This window comes from Pelodiscus sinensis, chromosome 1, assembly GCF_049634645.1.
Source record: "Pelodiscus sinensis isolate JC-2024 chromosome 1, ASM4963464v1, whole genome shotgun sequence".
Taxonomy (NCBI): domain Eukaryota; kingdom Metazoa; phylum Chordata; order Testudines; family Trionychidae; genus Pelodiscus; species Pelodiscus sinensis.
The window spans coordinates 96,417,355-96,438,964 of record NC_134711.1 but is presented as its reverse complement, the minus strand read 5'-3'; the positions used below and the strand labels follow the sequence as shown (position 1 = coordinate 96,438,964).

General features: G+C 42.2%; 1 protein-coding gene across 2 annotated transcripts in view; it reads left to right on the top strand.

Annotated features, from left to right (window-relative positions):
• CRY1 (cryptochrome circadian regulator 1) overlaps nucleotides 1-21,610 on the top strand; it is a 61,609-nt gene that overhangs the window by 19,453 nt on the left and 20,546 nt on the right. For both annotated transcript variants that reach the window (XM_075938377.1, XM_075938376.1), the window contains exons 2-6: nucleotides 15,088-15,196; nucleotides 16,008-16,150; nucleotides 18,582-18,766; nucleotides 20,562-20,650; nucleotides 21,066-21,206. In XM_075938377.1, the coding sequence (XP_075794492.1) occupies nucleotides 15,088-15,196; nucleotides 16,008-16,150; nucleotides 18,582-18,766; nucleotides 20,562-20,650; nucleotides 21,066-21,206 (667 nt within the window). The remainder of the gene's footprint in view (nucleotides 1-15,087; nucleotides 15,197-16,007; nucleotides 16,151-18,581; nucleotides 18,767-20,561; nucleotides 20,651-21,065; nucleotides 21,207-21,610) is intronic.

Below are 21,610 nucleotides of genomic sequence, written 5' to 3'. Positions count from 1 at the left end.
AACAATTTCCTTATCTTATCAATCTTTTTTTAATCCTTGCCTTATTTTTTTTAGCAGTTTACATTTAACATAGTACGGTACTTACAAATGAAATGTGTGGTCGAAAGGTCAGCTCATATCTCTGGTTTTTGTTACTGAGGTTCTGTATATGTGAGACTGCTTTTTCCTCAGAAGTTGAACTCTAGAGAAGAGTGGTCACAGTTTCTGCCTGCTCACAATCACATGAAAGTGGGGATCTTACTGGTCAGCTGTCCACAAGCTAGTTTTTACTAAAGGGATAAAGAGTGGAAGTTGATGACAAAATGGCTTTAAAATGTACAAACAACCTCTTAAGAACAGGATGTTTCTTTTATAATCAGCCCTCTGCACCCCTCCAAATAAACAAATCTTCAACACTAAAATATCCTCCTCAGTGCTTGATTATACTAGCATTGGCAAATTGGAAGTACAGCCTGTGTGACCATCTTCATGATATTCATGAAGGGTATGTATAAAACACGCTGTTTCTCAGCTCAGTCTGTTTGCTTTTATTCTTAACACTTATTTTTTAGAAGGATTCCTGTAAACTTCCAACCCCTTACTATAGTTTTAATTCCTGCCTGCTCAGGAGAAAAGAATGCACATATAAAATCATGGCAGTGTGAAAGACACACGCATTCCAAAAACAGTTTGACTGTTTCTAAATAACTTGTCTTTGAAAAACTGATGCAAAATGCTATGCGAACTTCCCTTTTAAAATATACTTCTAGCTAGAAGATAACTTTATGTAATGTGATATGGAATTGCACATTCAAATGAATGTATTACACTCATTAATCTGGGTTGTTTAGGGCTTATCTGTAATGTGGTAGATATTCCTGCATCATGCTATGTGGATGCTCTTATTCTGGAATAAGAATGCCTGGATCTGATTTAACTGTATCCACTTTACAGTACTGCATGTTCTATTAGAACAAAGTGATCTTATTCTAGAATAACAACATCCATGCATAGTTAATCTGAAATTGCTGTCCCTGAGTAAGTGGAGTTGTAAACAGGTCCTTAGAGCAATTTGCTGCACATTCCAACAGGCAAAGGTGCCAGGTCCATGAGAGTACAGATTGAGTTTAGGATATTTTGTTGTTTTGTTTTGTACAATGTCCCTTCACACTAGCTCACCCTTTCCTTGTGGATCAACTGTGTTTAAGCAAAAAAGTCTCCCTTGCCAGCCCTGAAGCTGTTGCTATACAGGCAGTCCCTGGGTTACGTACAAGATAGGGACTGTAGGTTTGTTCTTAAGTTGAATCTGTATGTAAGTCGGAACTGGCGTCCAGATTCAGCCGCTGCTGAAACAGATCAGTTTCAACAGCGGCTGAATCTGGACGCCAGTTCTGACTTACATACAGATTTAACTTAAGAACCCCAGGCATCCCCAAGTCAGCTGCTGCTGAAACTGATCAGTGGCTGATTCCAGGAAGCCCGGGGCAGGGGCTTCCTGTAGTCAGCCACTGGTCAGTTTCAGCAGCGGCTGACTTGGGGACGCCTGGGGCAGACAGCTGGGGTGCTGCTGGGTTGGTCCAGTAGCGCCGCCGCTCCTCGGCGCTACTGGACCAACCCAGCAGCACCCAAGCTGCTCTGCCCCAGGCATCCTGATTCAGCCGCTGCTGAATCTGACCAGCAGTGGCTGAATCAGGACGCCTGGGGCAGAACAGCTGGGGTGCTGCCCGGTTGGTCCAGTAGCGCCCAGAGCGGCGCTACGGAACCAACTGGCAGCGCCCCAGCTGCTGTACCACAGGTGTCTGGAGCAAAGCCACAGAGCACGGGGGCAGCGGGACAGCCCAGACGCGCCGTGGCTGTCCGCTGCCCGCGTGCTCCGCGGCTTTGCTCTGCTTTGCGCCCCCCCCCCCCTCCTCCTGGTCTGCTGGAAACCAGGGAAAGGAACCCCGTTCGTAACTGTGGATCCGACATAAGTCGGATCCGCGTAACTCGGACTGCCTGTACTTCAAAGGCGGAAGTGTAATTGACTAATTGAATAGTTGATGGAAATTGCATCAGCTATTCGATTAGCCAAATCAAAATTTTACATCCCTAGTATGTTACTCCCATATCAATAAGCAGAAAAAATCCCGCCATACATACTAACCTAGTGCCAAGATAACTGCAGCTTCCCAAAGTAGGAGTTTGTATCAGAGTGGATTTATGAAAAGTGTTAGGGTTTATGCTTGTGACAGAGGCTCCTTAGCAAAGGGTCCTCTGGTTGTTGGGTTTTTTTTAAAACACTTTCATCTTAGACCTGAAAAACTCACTACATCAAACACACCTTCCAAGTTATTCATTTTGGCTATATAGCCAGTATCTACAGAAAACTCCTAACTTATCAAGATTCATGTATTGTGAGATGTACATATCGGTAATACTTGAGGAAGAACATGTTTACATGAATACACTTTTATGGACTTGAGCAAAAATTAATCACTAGACAATAATGTCTTGGTAGCCCATTCAGTCAGGAGGAAGTTGTCACCCCCACGCTACTTATCTGATGATGCAATGCAAGGGTTAATTATATGGATTTGTACTGAAAGTCTTACAGGACAAGGCTATCGGAACTCCAAACAATCAAAGCTATCTGAAGATAAAAAGGGAACATTACAGCAAGACAGGGCTTCTTCCTATCTGAGTAGAAACAAAAGTGTTTCATTTATGTAGGGTAGGGTAGGGATAGGTCCTTTGAATTAGTTCACTTTGGAAACCTTGCGTGGAATGGAGGTGTCTAGTTAAATCTTTACTCTGGTTCTTGGGGGTAGAGTAGCTGGGATTTGAGTGCTAAGGGCTAGATATCACAGGAATGATTTCAAAAGGAGTCAGGACTTGAAGTGCACAAATTGTTAATCTGCAAGGTGAAGTCAGGGCTGGTATAGCCCAGTGGAGAGTACTTGAGGCCAGGTCTATATTAAAAAATTAGGGTGACCAAGCTATGTCACTCAGGGTGTGTAAAATCCACACCCCGAATGACACAAGCTGACCTAGCCCCTGATGTAGACAGCACTAGGTCAAGGGAAGAATTCTTCCACTAACCTAATTACCACCTCAGAAAGGTGATTTAACTAAGTGGATAGGAGAACCCATCCCTTTTCTGTACTGAGCATTTACAATGTACTGTTGCAGCTGTGCCACTAAAATGTTGCAAGTGTAGAGAAGCCCGGAGTGGCTGATAGGCTGGTGATATTAAAAAGAGCTGACACCGTGTCAGGCATAGGTAGACCCCTACCTCTAGAATTAAGGGAGTGACAAGGTAACTCAGATCTGAGGGTACCCAGAACTGAAACAGTGTTCAGAGAAAGGATGTTAAAATACGGTTAATTGACTAGTTGACCAGTGGATAGAATTTCCGTCGACTATTTGATAGGTACTTCTGCATTCCTCCTCTGAAATGTACAAGAGCCCTTGCTGGAGGAATGTGGAACTCCGAATACAGCCCGAGGCCAACAGGAAGTTCTGCTGATTCTGGGTTGCACACGATTTGTGCATTTCAAAGCAGGCACGAGTCCCCAGTGGGGGCTCTCGTGCATTTCAAAGCCCTGGAGCCTGGGGTCAGCGAGGGACTCTGAGTCCCTCGCTGGCACTGGGCTCCATACTACGCTGCATGCTGCTAGGAGCCTGGGGTCAGCTGGGGAGTCCCCAGCAGACCACAGGCACCAGGATTGAAGCCGCAGCCGCGGCGGGGTCCCTCGCCTCTGAGGCTTTGCCAGAGCAAAGCCTCAGAGGCGCGGCACCCCGCTGCCGCTGCGGCTCTGCTCCCCGTGTCCCTGGTCTGCTGGGGGAGCGGGGGGGCGCAGCTAGTGTGCTCCCCCGCCCCCCCCAGCAGACCAGGCTTTTGTTTTGGACTCTGGGGCAGAGCAGCTGGGGTGCTGCCAATTGGTCCTGCAGCGCCCGCTCTGGGCACTACTGGACCAACCCGGCAGCACCCCAGCTGCTCTGCCCCAGGTCCTGATTCAGCCGCTGCTGGTCAGTTTCAGCAGCGGCTGAATCAGGATGCCTGGGGCAGAGCAGCTGGGGTGCTGCCGGGTTGGTCCAGTAGTGCCCAGAGCGGGCGCTGCAGGACCAATCGGCAGCGCCCCAGCTGCTCTGCCCCAGACTCCAAAACAAAAGCCTGGCCTGCTGGGGGGGGGGAGGGGGAGCACACTAGCTGCGCCCCCCCCCCCCCAGCAGACCAGGGACACGGGGAGCAGAGCCGCAGCGGCAGCGGCGTGCCGCGCCTCTGAGGCTTTGCTCTGGCCTGTGCCGCTTCAGTCTGGGTGCCTGTGGTCTGCTGGGGACGGTCCCCAGCAGACCACAGGCTCCCGGACTGAAGCGGCAGCAGCGGCGGTTCCCCGCGCCTCTGAGGCTTTGCTCTGGCAAAGCCTCAGAAGCACGGGAACCCGCCCGGTGCCCCTGGTCTGCTGGAGACGGTCTCCAGCAGACCAGGGGCACCGGAGCAGCTTACGAATGGGGCTTTCTCGCTCCAACCTCCGGGGCGAGAAAGCCCCGTTCGTAAGTGCGGATCCCACATAAGTCGGATCCGCGTAAGTCGGGGACTGCCTGTACTATATAACTTTGTAAGCATCTTGAATAGGATTTGTGAAAATGTAGGGGGGTTATGTTGACAGTACACACAAGATCAAGGATGCTCACTTCCACATAATATCCCAAGTGTGTTTCATTTTTTCAGCAGCTTACCAATTCAAAACCCTCTTATGAAACACTTCAGTATGATGCAGTTACACTTCTTCTTATGAAGACGGCTAACTAGATCTAAAATGCATATACAGAAGTGGTATCAAGAACATACTACATTGAATTTGATATCTATCTTTGAGATATCAGGATCATACCAGGAACCTGAGTGTAACCATGAAGAGACTCATCGGTTAACCATCTATATCGTTGCTTTCGCATTCCCAAAATTCTTGGTGCTCAAAATGACAGTAGTTGTGCTGGAGCAGTGTTGTCTGTGTGGCCATTAGAAGATTTGCAACTTGTCACGGCCATAAGGGTTACATCTAACCTATATCCATACTGAATGAATGCTGCAAGAGCAAGGATTCCTTGCTGCTGACTCAGCTTCAGCTACATTCAAGAAAGATTAAAATACAATTAGTAGTCTTCTTTTGCCCTTTCAGAAAGAGAAGAGCGAGATGATTGCAGCTGCTGAAACCCCAGATGGGGGACAGCTCAGTCTTTATACTAGGTACCTCAGAACAAATGAGTCAACTGTGAAGAGAAGGTAACTGTGGAGAACCTTCTTAGGACAAGACTGGATATTGGCAAGGCAGCCCCAAGGGTTCCCAGCTTCAAGTCCTTTGATTGCAAGAAACTTTGCCCTATCATGAATGAGGTGACGGGTAGCAGGTTCCTATGTGATAATTACAGAAGAGCATCTCTTAGAGTTGGGGCAGAGCAGAGGGAACTAGCTCTTGGTGCTGAAGGATCTGTCCCTAAACCAAAGGAATATAACAGCACTCTGGAATGTAAACTTCACTCTTCAACACAGGGGAGTTTTGCTGTCAAGGTCTGCCATCCACATGTTTAAGGCAGTTCCAGGAATCAGAAGTCTCCAAAGTTATTGAAGGTGTATTTGTGTGCTTGCTGTTGATACAAAACATAAAAAAAAGTAGGGCTGTCAAGCGATTAAAAAAAATTAATTGTGCACGCTGCCCCTTTGAAATGCTGCAGCATTCAAGGGAGAAGATTTCCTACACTGCCCCTGCCCCCAGCAAAAAATTCTTGGCTCCTATTGGCTGGAAACTGAGAGATTGGCCCGTGGCAGCTAAGAGATTTTGCTGGTGGGCAGGAACAGCATGAGAAGTCTCCCCCGTCAGCAGCCCGCCAGAGCGGAGGACAGCTGGCTTTCTAAAATGTGAACTGATTTCTGCCTAAGGGTTCCAGCAAGGGGGGCCGCAGGCTGGATCTGGTGGCTTAGCGGGCCGGATTTGACCCATTGGCAGCTTTTTGCCTACCCCTGTCCTTATCTAACAGTGTTTTCCAAAAGGTTCTAGATCTTGCTATAGGGAGCAAACATACCCATAGTGTGTGTGGATTTTTGATACTGAAAAAAGCTTTAAAAAAAACATGTTTACTCAACATTGAGCACTGTCAATGTATGTAGGATCTTGCAAAATGCATATAAAATCTAATTTCAAGGCTTCAGGGAAATGAATATCCATGGGAAAACTGGTCCTGCTTCTTGAAAACTTCTTGATGGCAAGGTTCTCCTCCGCCCCCTCTGAAAGGGCAGAATATATTGTGAAATACACAGTGGGGTTTGGGATGTGTGGGGGGTGGGTTTGTTTTATTATTTCAGACTCTAGCAGAAATGCCAGTACTTTGTAGTACTTCTATGCTAGCTCAGGCAGTGAGAATGTAGCCTGCCTTCCAGCAGATGCGGACAAGAAAACATAGACAACTTAGTGATGTATTATTCCTATACAAAGGCCTTACTCCCTGCTTTGCCTTTATTGGTTGGTTGTTCCTCTCTAGTTGCCGTTATGTTCATATAGGTCAATTCACAAATAAGTACTTTCAAAGAAGTTTTGCACAAATTGCCCTGTGACATAACTTTGCATGGTTGTTTGTTGGCAGGTATTTTCTGTATAGAAAAATCATTTGTTTCCTTAATGAAATTTAAATAGTTTAGACAACTAATATACACTATTTTTGAATTTAGGTGAATTGGTTTTGGTTCCACTTGAAAATCTCTAACTCATTGCTGACATGAATCTTGACGCTTCTTGATCCTTTCAGTGAGCAGACAATTGTCATGTGTTACTTTTTTCCACTTTCTGTCCTGCCAAATGTTCAAGACATTTGGCTGAAGTTCTCTGTGTGAAAGTTTGGGCTGAATGTAACAGGCCAGTCTTCCCTATGAGCCGGAAAAAAAAAATTCTCATTCCCTGTGACACTTTAGGTACCTAAGAATATTTTTGCTGTGATGAGTCAGTAAATGACTTTAGGCTTGCCCAGTAGTTGCAGAATGTGCCTTTGACAAGTTTCAGTGGCCACTTGATGATCAAACCCATATATTTTTGCTTTGGCCTGTCTAACACACACAAAAACTTTGACTGGTTTCTTTCCACCATTCCACTTTTTGCCAGAATGCTTCTCCTCTATAGAGGAATGTGTGCCTGGGGCGGTTCAGTGGCCTGAGACTTTATTCCAGATATTTCTATCTTTAATTTCTTTGATATCTAGCTAGATATTTCTGTGAAAATTAGCAGCAGTAAAATAGTTTGCAACCACAGTCACTAGTAATTATTTTTAAATGAGAGCTAAAGTTCTGTAAAAGTTGATGGGCTTTCTAGCAGATCACTGTAAAGAACTTCAAAAATCCCCTTTAAAACTCACAAGCCAAACATGCAGTGCAGATTGTACACCACAATTCTAGAGGCCTAGAGTGTTGCATAAAACTGCTGATCTATATCCTAAACTGTCTGGTATGATTCATATTCCAAATATTTCAAATTCTATGACACCAGTACACATCCAAAAACTATTGCAAGGTCCTTCTGTTTAAGGATCTGTGGTACTAGAATCCAGGATGGCAGAAACTGGGACAGCTGACATTGCACTGGCTCCTGGTGGTGACATGAGAGAGCCAAGGAATGCTGTGGAGATTTGGTGCTGCAAGAATTGCAATCCAGAAGGTCCAAAATGACTGCACTCTGTGGCCTTCTGATTGGCATTGTTCACTAAGGGTACATCTACATTGCAAAACTATTTCAAAATAACTAGCGAGATTTCAAAATAACTTAGTCTGCATCTACACAGCAGGCAGTTATTTCAAAATAGTGTCAAAATACTGTCATGCTGGAGGACATCTTACTTCAACTCCTGTAACCCTCATTGTATGAAGAGTCAGGAAAGTCAGAGGAAGAGTGCTATATCTGGAAATAAGTGCTGTGTAGACACTCCCTACTTTCAAATGAGCTATTTTGAAATAGTGGTAGAAATGTAGCTGTGTTAGTCTGGTGCAGCTGAAACAAAAAACAGGATATCCTTTGGTATATATGGTTGTGACAATTTTCTTCCACTATTTGATCTGAGGAAGAGGGTCAGGCCCACGAAAGCTCATCACCTATTAAACCATCTTGTTAGTCTTTAAAGTGCTATACAGTCCTATTTTGAAATAAGCTGTGCAATTGATGTAGCACAATTTGCATATAGAATCATAGAATAATAGGACTGGAAGGGACCTCGAGAGGTCATCGAGTCCAGCCCCCCGCCCTCAAGGCAGGATCAAGCTCCGTCTACACCATCCCTGACAGATGTCTATCTAACCTGTTCTTAAATATCTCCAGAGAGGGAGATTCCACCACCTCCCTTAGCAATTTATTCCAATATTTGACCACCCTGACAGTTAGGAATTTTTTCCTAATGTCCAATCTAAACCTCCCCTGCTCTACTTTAAGCCCATTACTCCTTGTCCTGTTCGCAGAAACCAAGAGGAACAAATTTTCGCCTTCCTCCTTGTGACACCCTTTTAGATATTTGAAAACCGCTATCATGTCCCCCCTTAATCTTCTTTTTTCCAAACTAAACAAGCCCAGTTCATGAAGCCTGGCTTCATAGGTCATGTTCTCTAAACCTTTAATCATTCTTGTCGCTCTTCTCTGTACCCTTTCCAATTTCTCCACATCTTTCTTGAAATGTGGTGCCCAGAACTGGACACAGTACTCCAGCTGAGGCCTAACTAGTGCAGAGTAGAGCGGCAGAATGACTTCACGAGTTTTGCTTACAACACACCTGTTGATACAACCTAGAATCATATTTGCTTTTTTTGCAACAGCATCACACTGTTGACTCATATTCAACTTGTGGTCCACTATGACCCCTAAATCCCTTTCCGCCATGCTCCTTCCTAGACAGTCGCTTCCCATCTTGTATGTATGGAACTGATTGTTCCTTCCTAAGTGGAGCACTTTGCATTTCTCTTTATTAAACCTCATCCTGTTTACCTCTGACCATTTCTCTAACTTGCTAAGGTCATTTTGAATTATGTCCCTATCCTCCAAAGAAGTCGCAACCCCACCCAGTTTGGTATCATCTGCAAACTTAATAAGCGTACTCTCTATCCCAATATCTACATCATTGATGAAGATATTGAACAGTACGGGTCCCAAAACAGACCCTTGAGGAACTCCACTTGTTATCCCTTTCCAGCAGGATTTAGAACCGTTAACAACAACTCTCTGATTACGGTTATCCAGCCAATTATGCACCCACCTTATCGTGGCCCTATCTAAGTTATATTTGCCTAATTTATCAATAAGAATATCATGCGAGACCGTATCAAATGCCTTACTAAAGTCTAGGTATATGACATCCACCGCTTCTCCCTTATCCACAAGGCTCGTTATCCTATCAAAGAAAGCTATCAGATTAGTTTGGCATGACTTGTTCTTCAGAAACCCATGTTGGCTATTCCCTATCACTTTATTACCTTCCAAGTGTTTGCATATGATTTCCTTAATTACCTGCTCCATTATCTTCCCTGGGACAGACGTTAAACTGACCGGTCTGTAGTTTCCTGGGTTGTTCTTATTCCCCTTTTTATAGATGGGCACAATATTTGCCCTTTTCCAGTCTTCTGGAATCTCCCCTGTCTGCCATGATTTTTCAAAGATCATAGCTAAAGGCTCAGATACCTCCTCTATCAGCTCCTTGAGTATCCTGGGATGCATTTCATCAGGACCTGGTGACTTGCTGACATCTAACTTTCCTAAGTGGTTTTTAACTTGTTCTTTGTGTATTCTATCTTCTAAACTTACCCTCTCTCTGCTTGTATTCACTACGTTAGGCACACCTCCAGACTTCTCGGTGAAGACCGAAACAAAGAAGTCATTGAGCATCTCCGCCATTTCCAAGTTCCCTGTTACTGCTTCTCCCTCCTCACTAAGCAGTGGGCCTACGCTGTCCTTGGTCTTCCTCTTGCTTTTAATGTATTTATAAAAGGTCTTCTTGTTTCCCTTTATGCCTGTAGCTAGTTTGATCTCATTTTGTGCCTTTGCCTTTCTAATCTTGCCCCTGCATTCCCGTGTTGCTTGCCTATATTCCTCCTTTGTTAGTTGTCCTAGTTTCCATTTTTTATATGACTCCTTTTTTATTTTGAGATCGTGCAAGATCTCCTTGTTAAGCCAAGCTGGTCTTTTGCCATATTTTCTATCTTTCCTACACAGCTGAATTGTTTGCTTTTGTTTGCTATAGAATGAGAAGATTTTACATTTGCCCAAATATCAACTGACCTACCAGTAACTGGATCAGATATATCATTATTGTTACATAAGAAATAAAAAAAAATCTCTAAATCTTTAATTTTTTTTAATTTGTTGGGCTTGCCACTTAGTTCTAAAGCTCAAAAGAACAATTCACAGGGCTTTCACTTTCCAACAAGTAAGAAGTTACTCCCAGTCAAACCACATATCTACTATGAAAACACTAAATATAAAGATCGCACCCCCACAGTTTCAGTGTTGTGAATAGTAAGTACAACAGTTAAGAAGGAAGGGAGAAAATGGTGTGATAGAGATTTTATACATCTTTTAGAGGTAAGGTACACTAATATTTAGTGTTTAGATTACAGAACTTTACAGGTGCTAATATATCAATAGACAACATAGCTTTATTTTGTCTAATTTAACTATTGTCATTGTGTATGTTGCCCATGAAGTGTAAAACAGGTACAGGGTACTATTTTTGAGAAGCACTTGCGAGCTTGTAGCACACAGAGAAATATTTTATTGCATACTTCACATCCCAGAGAACAATAATCTAAAGATACAGAAAAGTGGTTAGAAAAGATCATAGTAGGCGACGGAGCATAAGGAAACAACTTTCTGTAGTTCACCAAACAAGTTGGGGACAGATTCATATACTTATTTGCTTCTACCTAAAATCTACCATTGTAATTGATTTTTAATGTGACAGGAAAACCCACAGTTCAGGCAGTCTTCAAAGGTCTCAAATGGACAGATCTCTTGTTGCATGATCTACAAGTGACCCAGTTTGGTCTAGCTTCAAGACCTGTGGCAGGTGGCTCATAACATGGTATTACTCATTGAATTCTTTATTTTCCAAAACTGCACCACCCTTCATCCTTTGCCTTTTCATATATTATTAGTATGAGTCTCTTAGAATTTGGTAATGAAACTCTACAACAGCTCTGGCTTATACAAAGCTATATCTTGTAGTAATTTTTCCTCCTTCCATCACTACTTGACATAGTGGCAGTGAAGTGAATAAGAATTTATTATTGATAACATAGTTGAACAGTCTTCTTGTTGTCTCATTCACTTTTCTTTTTTTGTATCAGATTTAATTTGTACTAACACATTAAAACTATGTTGTCAGTGTAAAGCATGGAAAGTAATGCAAAATATCAACTTTCTTTATTGAATACTTTGTCAGCCTTTGAAAGTCACAGTAACTTGTATATTGTATTGTAACAATATAAAACTTAATATGTAATTAAATGAATCAATAAAACAGGCATCTTTCTAAACAGAAGGACCTTGATCTGGTGATAAGAAAGTAGCATTCCATCCCAATGCCCAGTGATGCTGTGGAGTGTACATAATGTTTAAATCCTGTCTGAGCTTAATCTGTTTACAAGGACATACTGGCCCTACTACATAATGTCTGATTGTGACAAATCAGTAGAATAAGAAAATATGCTGGCATATCATTCAATTTGCTAAAAATCTCTGATAGTGCTATACTGTAGTACTGTATGTTGGCAGTCTGGTAGATTTTTATCTAACATGATCATGCATCATCTGCCTCATATGTTAATGCGATAAACTGTACTTGAATTAAAAAGTTCTTTACATATGATCAAACATTCTAACTGGATAAATGACAAAATAGCAGATCTTAGTAATAAGTGCGGTAGTCTGGGATAGTGTTCCCTCTAATTTTTCCCACACCTGAGTGGAATGAATTTTGTGTGCACCAATATGGAAGTGATGTACGAAAATCACCTTCATATTAGTGCACATAGCAAAATTCATGTGGTGGGGGGTAAGCTAAGGGGTTATGAGTGTGGGAGGGGGGCTCAGGCCTGAGGCAGACTGTTGGAGTGCAGGGGTGTGAGGGCTATGGCTAAGGGTGCAGAATCTGGGGTGGGACAGGGGATAAGGGCCTTGCGGCTTTGACAGAGGCTTTGGGTGCAATGGCTCTGACTGGGTTGTGGGCTCTGGATTGGGGCTGGGGTAGAGTGGGGTGAAGTGGGCCTCTGGAGCCGCTGCTGTGTTCAGGCCAGGGGAGAGGCGCTGGATTCGGACTGTCCCTTCCTCATCCACAGCGGACTGGAGGTCACGTTAAGTTGGAGGTGGGGCAGCCCTCTTCCCTTCCTTAGGTGGTGAGGGTTGAAGGCCGGACCAGTTAAAAAGAAAATGCTCCTGTGGCGGGGAGAGGAGGGAGGGAGTAGAAGCAGCGCCCTCCCTCCCCACCTCTGCTCCTCAGCACAGAGGTGGGTCCGGGGTGGGAAGAGGGGGCCTAGAGTCTCACTGTAAACATAATTTTTACAGTTAACATTTTTACTGTAGCCTTAGTTTTAAAAACTATCACCTTATTTGACAGTCTTCTATTTAGGCTTGGCAGAATTTTATTGTAATTTTGACAATTTTTCTCCCTCCTCCTCGTAACACTCTTTTAGGTACTTGAAAACCTCTATCATGTCCTCTCTGTCTTCTCTCTCCTAAACTAAACAAGCCCAATTCTTTCAGTCTTCCCTCATAGCTCATGTTCCCTAGATCTTTAATCATTCTTGTTGCTCTTCTCTAGACCACCTCCAATTTCTCCACAATTTCTTCATTATCAGTTCTTTTCTGTGTGTTTGTCCTTTAAAAACAAACCAACCAACCTAGTCCTCTTCTTAAATGTAATGTAATGTAATTATTTTTGGTACTAATCAGAACAAATTGCAGCACGGATGTCCTCATGCAGGAGATGCAGGCAAAAAAGAAATATGGGATTGGAAATTCTGTTGCCAGCTGACTGAGAGGTTACCCATCATTCTGCATTTGTTGAATTGCCGTGTACCATAAAGAATTTCTGTGCATATGGAGACTAGCAGCAGACGAACTGTACAGGCAGTCCCCGGGTTACGTACAAGATAGGGACTATAGGTTTGTTCTTAAGTTGAATTTGTATGTAAGTCGGAACTGGCTCCAGATTCAGCTGCTGCCACTGAAACTGACCAGGGGCTGACTACAGGAAGCCAGAGGCAGAGTTGCTCCTGAAATCAGCCTGATCAGTTTCAACAGCTGCTGAATCTGGAGCCTGGGACAGAACAGCTGGGGCGCTGCCTGGTAGGTTCCCACAGGACCAACCCGGCAGCACCCCAGCTGCTCTACCCGAGGCGTCGCGCAACAAAAGCCTGGTCTGCTGGGGGGGGGGGGGGGCGCACTAGCTGCGCCCCCTCCCCCCCCCCCCCCCCCCCAGCAGACCAGGGAGACCCGAGCAAAGCTGCCCAGGCGGCGGCTTTGCTCGGGTGTCCCTGGACTGCTGGGAGGGGGGTCCAGCGGCTTTGCTGGACCCCCCCCCCCCAGCAGACCAGGGGGACAGGAGCAAAGCCGCCCAGGTGGCGGGGGTTCCGCTGCCTGGGCAGCTTTGCTCCCAGGCAAACAAGCAAAGCCGCCCAGGCAGCGGCTTTGCTCGGGTGTCCCTGGTCTGCTGGGGGGGTCTAGCGGCTTTGCTGGACCCCCCCCAGTAGACCAGGAAGACCGGGAGAAGCTTTTCTCGCCCCGGAGGACACGGGTGGCGACCCGCCGCCCGTGAGCTCCGGGGCGAGAAAAGCCCCGTTCGTAAGTGCGGATCCGACATAAGTCGGATCCGCGTAAGTCGGGGACTGCCTGTATTGTTAGTTGAATGTCACTTATAAATGATCCTGCTGTGTTTAGCAATGTTAGGGTATGCAAACATCTTCCTTAATTTTCATTTTTTTAACCTTTCCTGGCGGTGGAGGGTGGTTAAAGAAACTAAAATACAGTTAAGTGCAGCTAACCACAAGTAGTTTATTATTGTACTTCTTATACTCCAAAAGTATTTCTTTCCAACCTATGCTTCATTATTCTTGCTACATCTTGTCCATAGTCAGCTTTGTGTTTGTGTTGGATGGGTGGGGAAGTACTGATGTGTCTCAGCTTGCAACATTTGTATACTTCAGATTTGCATAATATTTCACAGAGTAGTTTATAAACCTCAACTAATCCTTCATAATCTTTGTTAAACATAATATAACTGTTCTTAACATTTGCATAGACTAACTTCAGCATGTCAAATTATACTGCCAATTCATAATAAATAATTGTTCTTGTAATGAGTTTAATATTAAAATGTATGGATTTGGAGTGATTTGCTAAAATAATCTCTCTCTGTTTGGAAAACTTGTAGACCATTTTTGGTTGATTTATGGTTTCGTTATCTTCTTTGCTCTGTTAAAATAATTCTACTGTAGGTGGATATCCAAGACAGTGAAATTGTATGGCTTCCAGAGAAAACCATAAATCAGTGGACACAAGTTGTTTTATAGATTTTTTTTTTTTTTTTTTTTTTTTTTTTTTTAAATTCCAAAGGAACTGATGGGTCATTTAGTGTGACTTTTAGCTACACTACTTCTCAGACACGTTTTAGGTTACTCTAAACGTGTGTAAAGCCTTACTACACAAAGTTTTTATTCTCCTAGTAACTATCTCCTGTTCCTTACTCTCCTCTGCCCTTCTACTTTTAAATAACTGAATTCCAAATTATAACTAGCATTCATTTTGGTACATTACAAAGCTAAAATGTATGAGGCAGAATGCAGTTAGATTTCTTCAGCTCCATATAGAACAATAAATGTTATGAATGTAAACAACTGCAGTCAAAGTAAGCATGTATAGTTTGAACCTTGACCAGAACATGCATGTGTGAACACATGTCTTCTGTAAAATCCTGGAAACATAGCAATTTCTATTTGATGATCTACTTGTAGTTGCTTTTTTATCTCCCCCCCCCCCCTTTCCTAACTGAAGATGCTTGATTGAACTATTTCAGGAAAATAAATGTTGGTTTGTTCTTTCTCCTACACAGGTTTCTGCTTCAGTGTCTTGAGGATCTAGATGCCAATCTACGAAAACTAAATTCTCGTTTGTTTGTGATTCGTGGACAGCCAGCAGATGTGTTTCCCAGGCTCTTTAAGGTGAGTTATAGGCAAAGGTGTGTTTTTAATGCAAATGCTTTGTTTCCCGGAAAAACTCTGCATTCTAGACATAGCTTTAATGGTATGTCTGTACAAGAATATAAGCCCAGCCTTAAGAAAACTCACTTTGCAGACACAGGGTTTGTTAATCTAGGCTTGAGCATCTACACTCATTTGTGACCTCAGGCTAGGAATCATTGAACCCAGGGTCCAGTGTTTACTCTGAATTGTGTGGGCCTGATACCTACTCAAAACCCAGACTTCCTAGCACCCTCCCAAAAAGTGATCACTCTAGCCCTAGTTTTGTGGTGCAGTGTGGGAAAACAGGCCCAGAAGATGATGAAAGACAGCTAGTAGGATTGTGGGGTATCCTGGGAGTTCACCAAAAGTATGTCTGCTGCACAATAGAACAACTGCAACTAGCCCATGTCAGGTTATCCAGGCTGTGGGGCTATACAACTTAATCTTGGTTTTCTCTTTCCTTTGAGGTAATTTTTTTTTTTAAAAGTCACTGTAATCATTTTTGGATTAATTCTGTCTGGGAATTTAGCTTTCCATGAAATTAAAACTGACAGCAATGTTTAATAGGCAAAAAAAATTTTTTTTTTTTCCCTGAGGAAGAAGTTTAGACTAATGGCTGCAGGGAATCCTCACTTTTTTAGTTTCCTTTTACTACTGCTGTTAATAAGGTTTTAGGCTTGCTGATGTGCAAGACTGCATTTTTATCTAATTAGGAGTGGGAAAGTAAATGTCTTCTCCACCCCCCGGTAACTGGTGCTTCTAATGTAACACTTGTTTTTCTGAATTTCAGGAATGGAACATTGCAAAACTCTCTATTGAATATGATTCTGAGCCATTTGGAAAGGAGAGGGATGCAGCAATTAAGAAACTGGCTAGTGAAGCTGGAGTGGAGGTCATTGTACGAATTTCACATACATTATATGACTTAGACAAGTAAGTTATTACTGTCTGAAGTTTAACATGTAGTAATGTGTGTGGATTTTATGCAATATTCAGTCATTGTTTTGCCGCAAAACCACAGTGCACAGTTTGCAGTCTTTACTGTATGCTTAATCAGTTTTTATTCCTGCTTCTTCCACCCCCTAGTTAAATAACAACCTCTTATTTCAATGCGAAGTAGAGTTTTGAACTCTAAAATTGGCTGAGAGCCAAAATATCAGTCCCTTTTAATAAACTGTGCCATAATTGGTCTATAAAAATGGCCATATACTTGCTTTGTGGGAATATGATGCATATATGCCTATAATTCACTTTAAATAGGATTTATTGTGGAGTTGTAAGATTTTGTATGTAGTTCAGTATATACCAATTTGAACAGTTGCATTCTATCATTCCATACCATCAGGGTGATAAAGAACTTGGTATGAATAAAGGTCAAGATTGATACCATTGCTTCAGTTATTGCTGTTTTCAGCATGCAAATATGTCAAGAAGTTTTAAAGTTTGTTTCTAGTGCGCTAGTTCTCAATTGAACGTTTTTCAGACATTCCCTTTCTATCATGTGTACCTAGAAAGTTATTTGGAGATTGTTTGAAATCACCATATTGCCTTGGTGTTTACGTTTTTCTACAAATTAATGGTTTTAGTGGATTAATACTAGCCCCATCTTATCTCTCTGTATATAAAAGCTTTTCCTGCCGGGCGACAGAATGACATCATCATGCTGTCTGGCCACAAAAGCTGCCAGAGGGAGGGGGGGAAGGTTGGTGAATATAGTGAGCAGCGGGCGCAGCCCCCTAGTACGTACATAATTGACAACATATAAAGTATTGGTCCCATTGAAATTTTGATTTATTAATTCTGTTGTGGTGTCCAGTCTTATATTAGCTAAATTAAGAGAACTTTATTTCAAATCTCTCCAGTATCATCTCTCACTTCTATTTTTGTTTCATTGTTTGGAATGCAGGGGTTGATCTTTCCTCAATACTAGGAAGAAACCCCAAATGAACAAAGTAGTTAAACAAAAAATACTACTCCCTATGCACAACACAGGTTTACCATTCAGTGCCATAATATACAGATTTGTTGTTTAAATTCTGCTTCATTGCTTTTTGGAGTTCAAGTTGTATCTGAAGCATATCAAATTACTCTTTAGCAGCATTCCCTCTAATTTTTGTATGTTCATGTTCAGAATTAATATTATGTGCACCAATATGGAGATGATGATGTGTGCCCCACATCTATGGGGATGCGGGCTTTAGGGTGGAGCCTGGGGAAGGAGGCATTTGGGATTTAGTAAGGGGCTTCAGGCTGGAGCCAAGGTGTTTGGACTGTGGGAGCAAACTTAGGTCAGGAGGTCGAAGTGCAGGGTCTGGACAGGAGAGAGAGTTCAGGGTTGGGGTGTGAGGTCTAGGAGGGAGTTAGATTGGTGGAGGGGGGCTCTGGGCTGGGGCAGTGGTTTAGGGTGGAGGGGGCCTATCTGGGGCAGCTCCTGTGTGGTGGCAATAGGAGGTTTTGTGTTGCTGGCACTCACCTATAGCTGCCACATTAGTCATGATTCCTAGCCTGTGGGATTTGCAAGGACAGAGCTTCCTAGTGCTCATGATAATGTGGTTCCAGCTGGTGGGGGAGTGTGGGAGAGGAAGGAATGTTGCGCGTGGAGCCCCCCTCTTACCCCTACCAACCTCTCCTCCTGCCGGGAAGGGCTGGTCCAGAACACAGAGGCTTTAAGGACTGCAGCCCCTAAAGCCCGTTCCTTAATTGGGGCCAGAGGAGCACTCCTGTTCCCCAGCTATGGCAGTTCTCTGGGGCCTCTCCCCGATGGTGGTAGCTTCCTGCACAGCAACCCTGAGCCCCTGTGTGGGGCTTACTATACACCTGTGCAATCCCACAGTTTAGAGGGAACCTTACTCTTGTGGGAGAAGTGAAGTATAGAAGAGAGGTGAAGGGTGTGCATGCACATGTAAATGGCTGCCATTAAAATCATTATATGTTCATCTTTTGCCTAATTGATGTTACCATAGTTTTCCATTGGAATACTGCCATAGTATTTCCTTCCAAATCACAGTTGTAATGCTTTAAATTGGTGGTTTGTATGTATGTATGTCTCTGCAATAATTTTATTTTTACTGCTGTCTGTAACCTGTTTGAGGGTGTATATGTTATGGTTTACCTTATTTTTTTTATTTATTATTCATTTACTGCTGAGAGAGGTTTTCAACTTAGAAAGCAAAAGTAATAAGTTTATGTAATTAATGGAATGATATAATTAAGATTTAACTGTCTGGCTTAGTGTGGGTATACAAAAACAGAATTCAAACTGCAGGTCAGAACAGATTTTCTATATTCATCTGTGTATATGTATATACATTTCTAACGTGCAATTATATGAAATGCATGCATTTGGTTTTTTTTTTAAACACAGGATTATAGAATTAAATGGAGGACAGCCACCTCTTACCTATAAAAGATTTCAGACGTTAATCAGTAGAATGGAACCACTGGAGATGCCAGTGGAAACCATCACTGCAGAAGTAATGGAAAAGTGTACTACTCCAGTTTCTGATGATCATGATGAGAAATATGGTGTTCCATCATTAGAAGAATTGGGTATGTTATAAGACTTATATTCATGCATTTCCTGATATAACACACATTTTGAAGTATTACTTCCAAAATGTCCTACAGCAAAGGTGGAAAAGCCTAACCAAGTGACTTGAAGATTTCCCAGACTTTTTGTAATAACAGACTACACTCCGAGCACATTTGTTTTGAACCGTTGTACTTAGCTCTTCTTTTGCAGTGAATGCTTCCCTGTATTTGTGCTCCATACAAAACCAGTGCTAAAACTCTGTTTCTCCAAAGCTGAAAAGACATTATTATAAAGTAAACAAAGTTAAATAATAATAGAGTCATGGATTTAGTCTTCAGTCACTTATGTTAAACACAAGCAGAAGTGATTTTGACTCCAGGCTGTCCCCACAGGTGTCTGGAAAAATCTTGTCAGATCTCCACTGCTCTGTCTTGTCTAGTTCAATTCCAATAGCCCAATTACAGAAAGTTACATGTATTTGACCAATTTATCATAAAATTAAACATGAACAACTTTGCACATGAATTTTAAAATATTGTTTACAGTAATAATCTAATTATTATTGTCACTGTAATCTTGCAAATGCCAGTGCACATATGAAAACCTTTCAGGTCAAACCATAAGCATGATGAATCAAAGGGATACTGACAAATTGAACTTTTTGACAGTCACCATCAGTTACTCTGTGAACACCCTTAAAATATATCCAGACACCTATAAACCATTTAAAAACATTTTATAAGGATTTTTCTGCTCTTTCAACAAATGTTTTTGATCTGTGGGGGAAAAGTTACTAGTGTCTTTTTACAGTAATCTTGAGTGTAACTTGTCACTCTAGCAAGTACAGAATTCTCAGACACACTTTCATGTTAACTTCATCCCTTTCAAAAATTGCAATTTTAAGGCCCAATGCAATAAAACTCTTAAACATCTACTTCAGTGACACTACTGTACTGATTAGAGTCTGTGTTGTGCAGCATATCATACTGACTTCTCCTTGTGATGGTGGAGCATGTCCACATTAATAGGTCTTGCAGTGCCACAGAGCAATGCATTGTGGTAGCTATTTCAGAATGCAACTGGCTGCAGGGTGTTTTGGGAAGAGCTTGCAATGTCATATGGAGCAGTCAGCATCACATGATGCAAGTTTCCAAATCCCATTGCTTCATGGTCATCCTGCTATATATCGTAGGGATGTTAGTGTATAGTCATTTAAATGATTAACCAATACTCCTAGGTTTATTGGTTAATCCAAATGAATACACGCGCACACACACTACCTTGCTGCCTCTGTATAAGATTACCTTCATTGGACATAGAGAATATAAAGACTCATCTATGTACATTTTGGTTCTAAATTTAAAATTTGTCAAAACAAGTTGTTAACATTTTGGCTGTCCTTAATTTTTTGTTATGCAGTCCTCATATTCTAATGGAAAATTATGTCTCATTAAAAATCTCTGTAGTTCTTATATCCCAAACATTACAGAATTGAGACCACAGAAATGAATAGTGTGGAAGGATGTTTTTAATTGACTGCATCAAAGGAAATGTAAAAAGGAATTTAAGATCTGTCTATCCTTGCCTTTTATAATAGAACATAAACATTGTATTTAAGCTTGTTGCAGGCAAATGGCTTTTTAATGTGGCTTGGTAGGACTTGTCCATTTGGCAAACTTTGCTTCAAAAGCTGCATTCTACTATCTAGTGATGTATCATGGTTTGAGAACAGTTATTCTTTGAGAATTGGGATAACTGCTGTTTGTTTGATACAGTATTTAAAAAAAAAATTTCTTTTACTTTGCTTATCAGGTTTTGATACAGATGGTTTGCCTTCGGCAGTGTGGCCGGGTGGAGAAACAGAAGCTCTCACACGACTGGAAAGGCATTTGGAACGAAAGGTATGTTGCATATCATTGAAACAAGCAAAAGTTTACATCTTTAAAACCATGGTTAATTATTATTACTACAAATAAGCATGTTGGGGAGGAGGGAGCAGAATTTCCAATGAACTTCAATCCAAAGACCTGTATCTAGCTACAGACTGAATAGCTATTTTGTTTTTTATAATGACTTTTGGAAAAAAAATTTACACCTTCAACTTTTATAAAAATGGAACTAGAAGAAGATTTGATATCTCACTTAACTTAGAACATAAGCATTTTCTAGTGGAGATATCTTCCGTATAGTGCAATGTTAGTCACAAAAATAGCTTCTTAATGAGCAGGTATGTTTCAGTTGTATATTAAACTTTATAATTTTTCACTCTGCCTGTGAATCATCTAATACATATTTTAACAATTTGATTTTTCTGAGGCTTGGGTAGCAAACTTTGAAAGACCACGAATGAATGCAAATTCTCTTCTTGCAAGTCCCACCGGGCTTAGTCCCTATCTACGATTTGGCTGTCTGTCATGTCGCCTTTTTTATTTCAAGTTAACAGACCTATACAAAAAGGTATGAACTCCACTTTGTAAGCTACTCATCTATATATTTATTTTAGAAAGTTTGTGTGTTCATGTGTCGGTCTATCCGTGAGTCTGTTTGTTCAAGAACTCCTCCTAAACAGTAAGAGTTAGGACCACCAAATTTGATATGCAGCTTCCTTTATCCTAACTTAAAGCAAGGTCAGGGTTTGGTTGTACCAGGAAAACAGGATGTGCCTGGAATTCTGTTTTCCATAACATTGAAAGGGAGGGGGCTGGTAGGAGGGATAGTTATACTGCAGAGTGACCACAAGGGAGGTGGCTGCACCAGACAGAGTGGCTAGCTGGGGCTAGGGATCTCCATATTGGTAGCCAATGGCCTACTTGTGATTGGCCCCCTGTTCCCATATGCTTTCCGCCCCCTCCCTTTCCCCC